We start from the raw sequence: 11,069 nt of genomic DNA, 5'->3' as shown, positions 1-11,069 counted from the left end.
GAAGAAAGATGGCAAACATTGCAAACTGCGTATGAATATGTCAGGCACTTACCTGTATTAGGAGAAGCAGGAATCACTGAGGACTCGCGATACAATATTATCACAATACTATCCCACCAATGTCAATAGTATCACGATACAGGGATTGAGTGTAGCTTTGCCTTCCGTTTAGCTTAATGCTAACAAATAATGCAAAATGGATAGGATATTTGAACACAAACAGTGAGTGAAGTAACACATTTAGACAGTTGATATAACAATTCTCACAGGCATATATTCTTTATCCTCCAGTGGTGGGAATCACAGAATAATTTATGATATGACATGATCAATAGTACCTTAGAACACTCTAAGTAGAGTTGAGAATGATGGGTATCTCACAATATGAATTTAAAATGATATCATTTTTACAAATGATATTAATTGTAATGTATTACGATTGTATAATGATAACTCTAAGTAATCACAATAGAATATCCTCAGAATAGTTTGCTACCAATATCAATAATACCATGATAAAGTGATTGATTGCTGTTATCACTAACAGAGAACTGATTTTATCGCACTAGTTTTCCAAAGATACTAATAGTATCACAACACAGCCATTGTACAATTATTAATCGTAAGGGAACATTCAATACAAGATTATGATAATTTGATACTGATATCATGGTATCATCATAATGTCTTGATACAAGAATTGTATGATGATCTCAAATGGATACCACTCTGACTGTGTCAATGCTAAGTGACAGCTCTTATCTTTGCTGGGATTTTTTTTGATGCAGCTGTTGTGTCGATGTGAAAGCGAGTCCCCCCCCCACCCCCCCCACCCCCCACCCCCACCCACACACACCCACACACACGCACACACACACGGTCCACTGATTGACCTTCGGTCCTAAATTATTGTCCAGCATACGAAAAGAGGTGAAAGGTGCATTGCACTCCAGTGTGCTCTTTCTTCCATTCGGAAAAGAAAAAAATAATAATAATAATTGATTACCTTTGTGATACTTTTTGTTTGTTGTGTCGCAGTGCACACGCCAAGCGGGGATGATAACATCTTTTGGTGTTTGCTTTTGTCATAAGAACAATTCGGAATTTATGACTATCTGTTAGGTTGATATTATACATAAACAGTGCCCTCTGTAGGATATTTAGCAAAACTTACAATGGACAACCCATATTCGACTTCAAATCTCATATTGATCTCTAAGTTGTATTGGCCCAAAAATGAACATGGCGACACAACTCAGGTGACTGTCCTTTCCTTGGAATAGAAATTAGGAATCATTTTCTTTGTTAATGGAATATTACATAAATGAGATTTGTTTGCATGTGCTATCTTTCTCTAATGTGTTGCATTTCATTCCGTTAGGTCTCTTTTCTAGTTATCAAAACAAGAAGAAACATAATGAAATGCCATTTCCTTTAACAAAAATTTTTGTGTATGTGTAAGAGAGACGTGTTGTGTGTCTTGTTGTATGTTGTATGCTTCTGTATTGTGTAAGTGTGTATGTGCGCTTTATGTGTGATTTACATCAATAATTTGGGGGGGCAGGGGGGGTTTCACAGAAACAAGATTTTTTTTTTTAAATCAATATTTCCATACCATTAATCATGAACAGCCTCTACTCATTTTTTGTTCAACATCCGACTGAGCTAATACCTTGTTTCAACCAGAGACAATTTTATGTTTTTAATTTTTCTTTGAATAATGTAATTGATCTATAATATATATTTTGTTGTGTTTGGGAAAGAGCTTTTCATATGCATGTCTGTTTTCATTTAGAAACTGAACAAAAAAACTTGTGAAGTTACCAAAAGAAATAGAGGACTTCATTTGTCCATACTAAAGATGGCCCTAGAATATTCTGCTCAATAAAAATACATTGTAGAGATAAGCAGTATACAATAATATATATAAGAATGATGTCAAACGAATGACGAATAATAAATACATCCCACAATACCTCCCACACAAATAAAATCGGCAGATTTTATTCATAATAGTGGCTCAGTGGCAGGTACATAAAGAAAACCACATCCTGTCTAATTGTAGAAGCGTGTCTCTCTACATGAAATAGGAAGTAAGGAAATTGCTTTTGCTGTCCTACTGTGTTTAAAGCCAGCTGATGCTACACGGACACATCATAATAAAGTATAAATATACAGAGAGAGAGAGAGAGAGAGAGAGAGAGATTTCTAATGGATAGGGTTTGTGAATGTGGAGTGGGAGTTCCATAATGGGGATCTGGAGGTGGTATCTGTGCCCATGTCCCCGCTGGCCCATTCCTGTACAAACACACGCACACAACATCAACACAATCACAACACAAGCTGCGAGCAACCCAGCATGAAAGCATTTCCTGCAGCATAGCTTCTTGTTTATATCTCTTTTTTGGTCAACTCTGACACAGTTTTGGGGGGATTTTCACATTTGGATGTTGCAGTTCTCCCCGAAGCAGCAACAAGGTAATAGTTTGACCTTAAAAAAACAGCTTCAAAGTCATCTGATAGTACACTGGTTGGTAGAAATCCAAATAGCATGTTGGTGGAGCAGTCAGGACTGCACTCATGTTGGCGCTTTTAGCAAATGAGCCCCTTAACCAGGTGAGGTTTTGGGTTCTCAGTGCTAGCATCAGTGTTCAGTGGTCTACTGACGCGAATGCTAGAATAGCATAGAAGACATATCTCATGTAGTGTTAGCGTTATGATGGAGGCTAATTACATTCTCATCACAGTGGAGGACCTCCAAAGTCTTCTCACCACAATGTGTTACTGCTAGCAACGGCCTTTAATTGGTGGATTAGCATTGATGCTAATCCAACGATGCAAGTGCAAGACGGACATGCAAGACATGGGAGTTTTATTTTCACCGTACATGTACTGGGTTTGACAGGAACGTTGCCCCCACCAATGTGGCCTCCATGTGGGCACATCAAATTTTCTCTTCATATCTGTGGTTATATAACGTTACATCAAACACATAACCTGTGTAATAAGGCTAATAAAATCGTCATCATTAGCCTTAGGCTAATGTTAACATTTACAGCAATAAGCTTGTAGCTCACTAACTTGACGGTAATAATAGCTGCTAACGAGCCAAACAGCTTTCAACGACTGCCCCTCTGTGTCAGAAACGGACTCAGCAACAAGGTGCTTGCTTTTTAGATGTTTTTGCAGGAGAGGCCATTAGTTCTGTCTTGCAGATTTTGCATCGCATTCCCCTTTAGTATTTTTTTAGATATGATCCCAAACTTTTGGCCTCTGTTGCTAATGCCAGTGAGGCATATAATACTGTGTTTGTATCTCTCAAAATGGAAGCCCTATTATGTTCTGTTAGTGCTATCATCAATGATATTCACCTCCTCACCATGTTGTAATACAAGAAGGAGGCCTATTCAAACTACTCATTTAATTCTACTCGAATGTATTGACCTTGGTTGTAACTGCTAAGAATTAACGCTGACGCATAAATTAGATAAAATTCTTATCTGGATTTGTACAAAGGTAGTTACAAAGGTTGAAATAAGTCTAGGGTGGATAAATCATTGGAGGGTTTTTGTTGACGTTGGCAAGAGGAGTTATAGCTGATGAGTAATAATTACCTGGGAGGTGACACTGGTACACCTGAGGGTTAGGTCTGCAAAAAAACACAATATCATCACAACATTATCAACACAGCACTTTACTAGGTCAGCGTTTCCCAAATTGTACTGAGCCAAGGCACATATTTTACAATACAATACATGGCACATCATCAAACAAACATGTAAACAACAAAAAAGTATGGTACACTGGTATAAGGATGATGTTGTCTCAATTTACTCTAAAATGTACCCATATGAATGGTAATAATGTGCATACAACAAATAATGTACCTTCTGCCATCTAGTGGAAGAGTATTTAATTGTTCTGCCTGTCACTATACATTGTTGGCAAGATGAACAAAAATACATGAATTGTATCAAATAAAACATTTTCAGACCCATCAAGTCAAATTGAATATTTTTTTTTTTTACAGTTGTTGGGAATCACTGACTAGCGCATGAAATTCTGCAAAATGAATTGGAAAGAGTCTCACCAACAACATGGTCGTGGGTGTGAACTTGAGTCCAAAACTTTGCTTCCAGTCTAAAATAGAAAAAAAAAAAAAACATGCTTTTATGTTTCTTTCTCTTTGACACTAATGACAAAGCAAAATTGCTGTGCAATACCTTTTCTTCTTTTCATCAGCTGCTGCTTTCACTTTAAGAAAAAAGAAGACATTTGAGGCTGTGCAAAAGCGACACACAGTACATGGTGGTCCACTGGCGGAAATACCTCTTTTGTGCACCACCACCACCAGTAGGGCCAGTGAGGAGAGGAAGAGCACCACAGTGGATAAGGAGCCAAGTATAAGAGGCCAGTCCACACTTGACACATCTGTACACATGGGAGACGCACATGTATGCGAATGGAGGTATGAAAATGTCTTTGTATTACTATAATGCTACCTGGTGTTGATGGAGGAGGAAGACCTGAAAAAAGAGAAAATATGTTGCATGTAAATCCATGTAAATCTCGCCCTTGTCCTGATTCGGGTCGGTGAGCTGGAGCCTACCCCAGCTGACTTTTGGGCCAGAGGCGAGTACACCCTGAAGCGGTCACCGGCCAATTTCAGGGCGTACTTTGTCATATTCAATTCATTTTTTTTACAAAATGGTTCACATAACATAAACATGGTTTTATCTTGAAGAAATGAGCTCTCTAAGTTTTCCAATACATTCTTCAATCTCTGTATCATGGTTCTATCAATGGCCAAAATATAATGATACCACATTATGGTGTAATAATATCATATTTTGCGCAGTACATTGGATGAGTGGTACTTCATATCTGAAATTTGAGGATTTAATTTTGGCTCAGGCTTTCCTGTGTGGGATTCTCCCTATGCCTGCCTTTCCCTTGGAATTTATTTAGCAATTCAATCAAAATGTGGATAAGTAACACACTTTATGCACCATAGCGCTACTGAATCTAGTTAGGAAAAGTGTTCCCCTTACCCTTATGATAAATTCCCTGCTGAAAAAAACAGCATAGACGAGCATGTTTTTACTGTGCTTTTATGCTGCTCTTGCTGGTCACAGCAGCAAAAGCTAAACAAAGCAGCCAAGGTTCCAACAACCGAACCTTCGGTCACTGGGCAACTCGCTCTACCAACGATGCCAAAGGCACCAGCAAGAGCAACATGCTGTTGTTGCCGTGCTGGTACCTGGTGACACCAGCAAGACTCCAGCTGGTCACCAGCTATCACCAACTCCTGGCTGGGCATCTGTGGGCTCAGTTCATATAGCGGTTTACCCTGCGACCGAAGGTTCGGCTATTCGAATCTGTGCTGTTTCGTTTTGGCGTTGCTGGTGTCACCGGCAAGACCAGCGTGAAAACAGGACAAAAAATGCTGGCTCTGTGATGGGTTTTTCAGCAGGGTGTTCACTAAATGGAGACTTTTGTCCTGGAAAAGCAATGTATTGTTTCAACAAAATTTGCGTTACATTCCACCATATAGCAGAGAAAGGACTTGGTAAAAACTTATACTAAAAAAAAACCAGGAGTCTAAAACAGACCGATAAGGGTAAGCTGGTTTGTCTCATAGTGAAAAGGTTGGCTGTCGCTGCTCAGCTGATTGGTGACCTATCCACGGTATACCCCACCTTTTTATAGAAAGTCATCTGCGATAGGCTCCAGCTCACCAGCAACATGAATGAGGACAAGCTGTCAAAATCAGTACCTTTGGAAATTGCCAGTGGACGGCTGCGTTCGGAGTGAACCCACTTCCCTCCCAAGAGGACGCTGTACTGGCACTGGTACAAAGCCACCAAAGTGTCCTGCACCGGCACCGGGAAGGCGATCTCGTGGTTGGTGATCTGTACATGGTGACTGGCCAAAGGAAGTTGACTGTCCTGCAGGTATAGAGCGAACACCGCGCCAGGGTACGCAGGGGAGCCCGTGCAGAGTATATGCCACACTTGTGTGTGTTGTTGGAGAACGAGGGTGGGTACAGGCAGATTATCTGGACACATATCCAAAAACAAAATAAAAAATATTCACAAATTATTAATTTTTTTTTTTACTTATACAGTGTAGACTTAAATGTAAAAATGCTCCACAATACAATACTGACCATGAGGTGACATCTTATTTATAATCATTCTTTAACTCCGCACAACCTTTATAATGAAAATATTCTTAAAACATGTCTTTCATTCCTTAGTGTCTTCTCATGAATATATCAGCCACATCAGATAGATGGACAGCTGGAACAGCAGGTAGAGGGACAAAAAAAAACCAAACAGACACTATCAATTACCTTTTACAGTGATTTGAATCTTGTTGCTGACAGTTGAATTGACTATGTCCATTCCACTAGTCATGTAGTAGATGCAGGCATACTCGCCACCCTCTCCCTGCTTCACCAGATCCACATTGAACACTCCTGATTGGGATTCCATGTTTGACGCCCAAACGTCGCCATGGTGACTGATCACGGACTCCCCTCCTGAGGATGCCCTCAGCAAAATGAAGGCGGTCGGTTTATAGGTGGATTGACGAGTTGGGACAGAGCATCGGAAGTGCAACGTGTCGCCACGTTCAACCGTCCCACTGGGGGGCTCCACTGATAAGACTGGAGGTGGCAGGGTGGGTACAGCAGAAGTGGGGGCAACATCTGGAGAGGCAAGGCAAGATGCACTGTATGAACAACAGTCATGGGAAAAACAACGTAATGAATTAATGAATCAGTCAGTTGATATGTTCGCCCTGACTCTTTGTTTTTCATCTCAACACTGACGCACGGCTGTTTTGCTGACGAATGACGGGATACTTTTTTAAAATGACGGGCTAAGCCGCGACGGAAGTGGGTTTCTCGTCTGTCGGCGTAATCGTCACTGACCGCGTCCATCAGTGATGAGGTTGCTCACTGACGGACTCCAGTTTTTGTGACGTTTTTTTTTTTTTGGGGTGGGGAGGGATGGGGGTACAGACCGACGGATTTAACTGACCGACTTAACTGACGGACTCACTGATGGACTGACGATTACAATTCGGTTACCCAGGCCGCTGATGGATGACGAATGATGATGGCAGACCAGCAAAATTTTGTAAAATGCCCACCTCTGCTTACTATAAGCAAAATCTGAATGAATACAAATAAAAACATATGGCCAAAGCTGTCCAATATGGCACTCGGCTACTTCCTGTTTGGTCACTTGGTAAACAGCCATAAATATGATCAAGATTGCGGCGGGCTGCCGTTGTCACTGCGCCATCCAGGTCGTACCCCACTGTGCTTCTTGCGGAAAATTCCTATTTTGTCGGAAAAGTTGGCAAAGACCCTTTTTTCAATGAATGCATAGTGTAAAGGACCACACTAGTCCTTGTATGCTTTTGTTTTGTCGCGACGAAAGCAGGTATTATTACTTAAATGTTTTGTTTACATTGTCCTTTTATATGGATATAAATATTTAATGAACAGTGTTTTTGTTGTCTATTTTTGCTTTGGATGGTTGATGTGTGAAGTTGGGATATGTGTATGGGTCTAGTGTATGTACTTTGGGGATTGAATTTTGTCCCTTGAATGACACCGTAGCGCCACAAGCGCCTAAGCTGTAAAAGTAGCCACACAGGTGTGGGAAATTAGGAAGCTGATTTGTTTGGGCCTGCGCCACAAGTTTTTATCTCCAGACTCTAACTTGATGCTTCATTTTCACTCAGAAGGGGACTTTGACACCTGCGTTGGACTGCAGAAGAGATAATTTAACATTAAGCATCCTTGGTGAGCGCAGTGAGGTATGTTTGTTGGTTTTCTTTGATTGTTTGAAATATTGTATTTATCTGTGATTTTGTATCTGTGTATTTGGAATATTTGGAGTAAATGAGTATTTGTTTGTTTTAATATTGATGCCCAAATTATTCGGATTGTATTGTGAAAATTGTGTGGTGATTTGCTTTTTTTTGTGTTTTGGTATGTCCTGGCACGCAGTTCTCACGGTGCTAGGGTGAACCCAATGATGCTACAGAAACTAAAATAAAGGACACCTTATGCATCAGTTGAGACTCTTTGGGGATCCAAGAGTTGCTACACATAGAATAATGTATTTCATATAGTCCTTTTGTGTAACGTTTCTGAGTGTAGTATCCTGCCATGGTTTACCACAGTTGCTTACCAAACCTCCTGTTGTAACCGTCTGCAATGTGCATTGTGTTTGATGGTGTGTGGGGGTGGGAGCTTTTTCAAAATGAAATGCAGGATGTGACAACCGCAATACACGCGCACACGCACCACACACAGAGCAGAGGACAATGAGACAACACAGGGAGCACCTGCATGCAACAGCAGCGGATGGGAGTGTTTATTATTTTATGCCACACGTAACGTAAAATCAGTGCAGATGGATATTTTACGTGTGTGTGTATGTATATAGATAAATATGTATGTATATAGATAAATATGTATGTATATAGATAAATATGTATGTATATAGATAAATATGGAGGGAGAGAGAGGGAGGGAGAGAGGAAGAGGGGGAGAGAGAGAGAGAGGGAGAGAGAGGGAGAGGGAGAGGGAGAGAGAGAGAGAGATGCACAACAGGAGTGGCATGTTTATACATTTATTGTGTATAAATTAATGGAGTTGCGCTTACCTGTTTGAAGTTGTATCTTTAAATAGGGACTGAAAGCACTGTAGCGGTCTTGCTGGTTCATATACACACAGCAAAAATATTCAGGTTCTGTTGCCGCTTTGAGTTGGACAGTAAAGAGGACCTCCTCAGTGGCCGACTGCTCCATTGAGGACACCTTAAGGAATGGTAAACACGCGTAATCAAAGTGGAGACACACACAACACCCCAGGAAAACTGACTCCCAAAAAATAAAGACCTCATTGGTGGAATTGAACAGTTTGAAGAGAACTCCTCGGTGGGCTTCCGAGGCCCGGCAAACCAGGACCACCGAGTCCCTGGAGTATGAATGGATCCGAAGTTCAGGTGCCGGCAGGTTGAGAGGAGACGTGGAAGCCCAAAGTGTTCCTTGTCAAAAAGGAAGCGGACATTACTCAACAGGAATCAGTTCCCCTTCCAGATGAAGCAACAGTGCAGCCATCCAACATGTAAACACACCAATCAGTGGTTGATAATATTCTAATATTCGACAGGCATGGAGATGTGTTTCTTACCCCATAGTGGTAAAGAAGTTAGTAACAGCGTTTGTATCCAAAGTGATCGTCCACTTTGCATCTTTAACACAAGAAGAAGAGTTAACTGGTTGAAGCTGCCTCTAGAAAAAGCTGCTGCCCTCTCCCCACTCTCTCTTCCTCTCTCTGCTTTCTTAATACATATGACATCCTCCTTAAGTCATGTGTAATGTTGTGATGGAGGGGGTTGAACCTGTAGACACTTCCTCTTGTGTGGAGTCCACCGGTCGGATGTATGATATAATCTGAATAAATGGCAGGCCCACCATTGTCTTTTCTTTTGTCCATTAAATCATATTGTTCCTTCAGCTGGTGGCATTATTCCATCAGGGGCAAGGGTGGCAGTGCCCCGCCTGATCCAGCAGTTGGTGCTGTGGTGCAGATGATGTTTGAGCGCATATTCATTTACAAAATGCAAATGTGTAGATGGATTGGGATGGCATGTGAATAGAGCAAATCTGCATTGAAATGCATGGTGAGGGGTGGGGTGGCGGTGAGGGCTAAATTTTACAAACCCCCAAAAACCTTTAAAAACGCTGACTAAAATTCACCAATAACGGGTGACCTGTCTCCTGAAGCTGAGCCGTGATGGGTCGTTACCTGAGCCCTAAGCAGTTGTGATGTCATTTTCAGTCGACACAAGTGACAAAATGGCCGCCCCCTGAGATTGCTAAAAACGGGTGCATTAACTCTTATTCCACAAATGTAATATTTATCAGAATGCCTTGTTTCATCTAGTGGGGTTGCATAGAACATATTCTTGGAAAAAATATGTTTGGGTTGACTTTCCCTTAAGACTACACATCCCTAAATGTTTGAGCCGCAAAAATATATCCACAGAAATGGTCCCTAAATGTGACTACAAGTGTGAATGGTTGCTCTTGCCTCTCGCCCACCCGCAACCAGAATAAAGACAAGCAAGCTTCATAGAAAATGGACCGACAGATGGATTTCTACCAAATAATTGTGTGGTGGTTGTTGTATATTACAGATGATCTTTTAACCTTCACGTGACCTCAATAACCGCTGGGATATGGATGTTTTTTTAGCATGCCACACAGCTTGAGCCGTCTCCTTGCATGTCACGCTTCATGAACACCCACACATGACTGCTTGGCTTCACAGTGTTGAGCGCAACAGCAATGGTACCACTGTGCAGCCACTGATTAGCTCCAAGGGGAAGCTTATTGTCACCAATCTGGGAAATACAGTATATGAGCTTGTATAGTGTCCCTTTGAAAGGCATGCTGTCTCCTGTAATGTCCAATATGTTGAAAAGATTTCTTTGACAGCAACTCATTTTGGAACATGACTGTACCTTTCACACAAGTATAACATTAAATCAACATGTAACGTAATGTAAAGTAATGTAAAACATTCTTGACACCTCATGGCAGCTAGCTTGTTGGTTTGCTAGCCCGACACGGTAACGTAGAAGAAGATTTCCGTTTTAAAGGATGATATTATGCGATTTTTCACCATTTAAAACAGTTTCAAGGAGTCTTAATAAAATGACATTCTTGAGTCAAAATAGCGGTACACAAAGGATAAAGAATTACAGAACGCTTGGTGGTGGTTAAGTTTCATGCAAAATGATGAGTATGGTTTTTGTTATTATGTGACCGGAGTGGAGCTAGCCACTGCAATAAAGCGAACAGCTTCACTGTTGTCAACTTAGCGACGTTTTGATCCCATCTTGGGATTCTTTAATTTAAATTACGAGAATGCCTTGTTTCAAGTAGTGGGCTTGCATAGAACATATTCTTGAAGAAATTATGTTTGGGTTGACTTCCGCTTTAAGGCATTCGATTTTATAGATTCCATTGATACAAAT

General features: G+C 41.0%; 1 protein-coding gene across 2 annotated transcripts; it reads right to left on the bottom strand.

The window, feature by feature from the left end:
* Positions 1-1,982: 1,982 nt before the first annotated feature.
* LOC147146288 (uncharacterized) lies at positions 1,983-9,360 on the bottom strand. 2 transcript variants are annotated; one of them, XM_086033611.1, is made up of 11 exons: positions 9,218-9,360; positions 8,923-9,071; positions 8,688-8,841; positions 6,356-6,712; positions 5,777-6,058; positions 4,503-4,526; positions 4,330-4,431; positions 4,224-4,254; positions 4,091-4,140; positions 3,615-3,649; positions 1,983-2,298 (listed from the first exon to the last, which is right to left on the bottom strand). In XM_086033611.1, the coding sequence occupies exons 1-11, from the start codon at positions 9,276-9,278 to the stop codon at positions 2,209-2,211; spliced, it is 1,335 nt and encodes a 444-aa protein (XP_085889737.1). In that variant the 5' UTR covers positions 9,279-9,360; the 3' UTR covers positions 1,983-2,208. The 2 variants fall into 2 exon arrangements, with proteins under 2 accessions (XP_085889737.1, XP_085889736.1); XM_086033610.1 differs by having other exon boundaries at positions 4,224-4,431; positions 9,218-9,293.
* Between the last annotated feature and the right edge of the window lie 1,709 nt (positions 9,361-11,069).

The sequence above is a fragment of the Filicampus tigris genome, chromosome 6 (assembly GCF_054856515.1).
Source record: "Filicampus tigris isolate MCC_2025a chromosome 6, RoL_Ftig_1.0, whole genome shotgun sequence".
Classification (NCBI taxonomy): Eukaryota; Metazoa; Chordata; class Actinopteri; order Syngnathiformes; family Syngnathidae; genus Filicampus; species Filicampus tigris.
This window is presented reverse-complemented; position numbering and strand designations above follow the sequence as displayed.

Bases quoted from the DNA above. Each gene is read 5' to 3' on its own strand.
- LOC147146288 (XM_086033610.1), bottom strand. From the start codon at position 9,278: ATGCAAAGTGGACGATCACTTTGGATACAAACGCTGTTACTAACTTCT. The intron at 9,072-9,217 runs GTAAGAAACACA...CTTTTTGACAAG, and splicing joins AACTTCTTTACCACTATGGG to GAACACTTTGGGCTTCCACG. The intron at 2,299-3,614 runs GTAATTATTACT...GTGTTTGTACAG, and splicing joins GTACCAGTGTCACCTCCCAG to GAATGGGCCAGCGGGGACAT.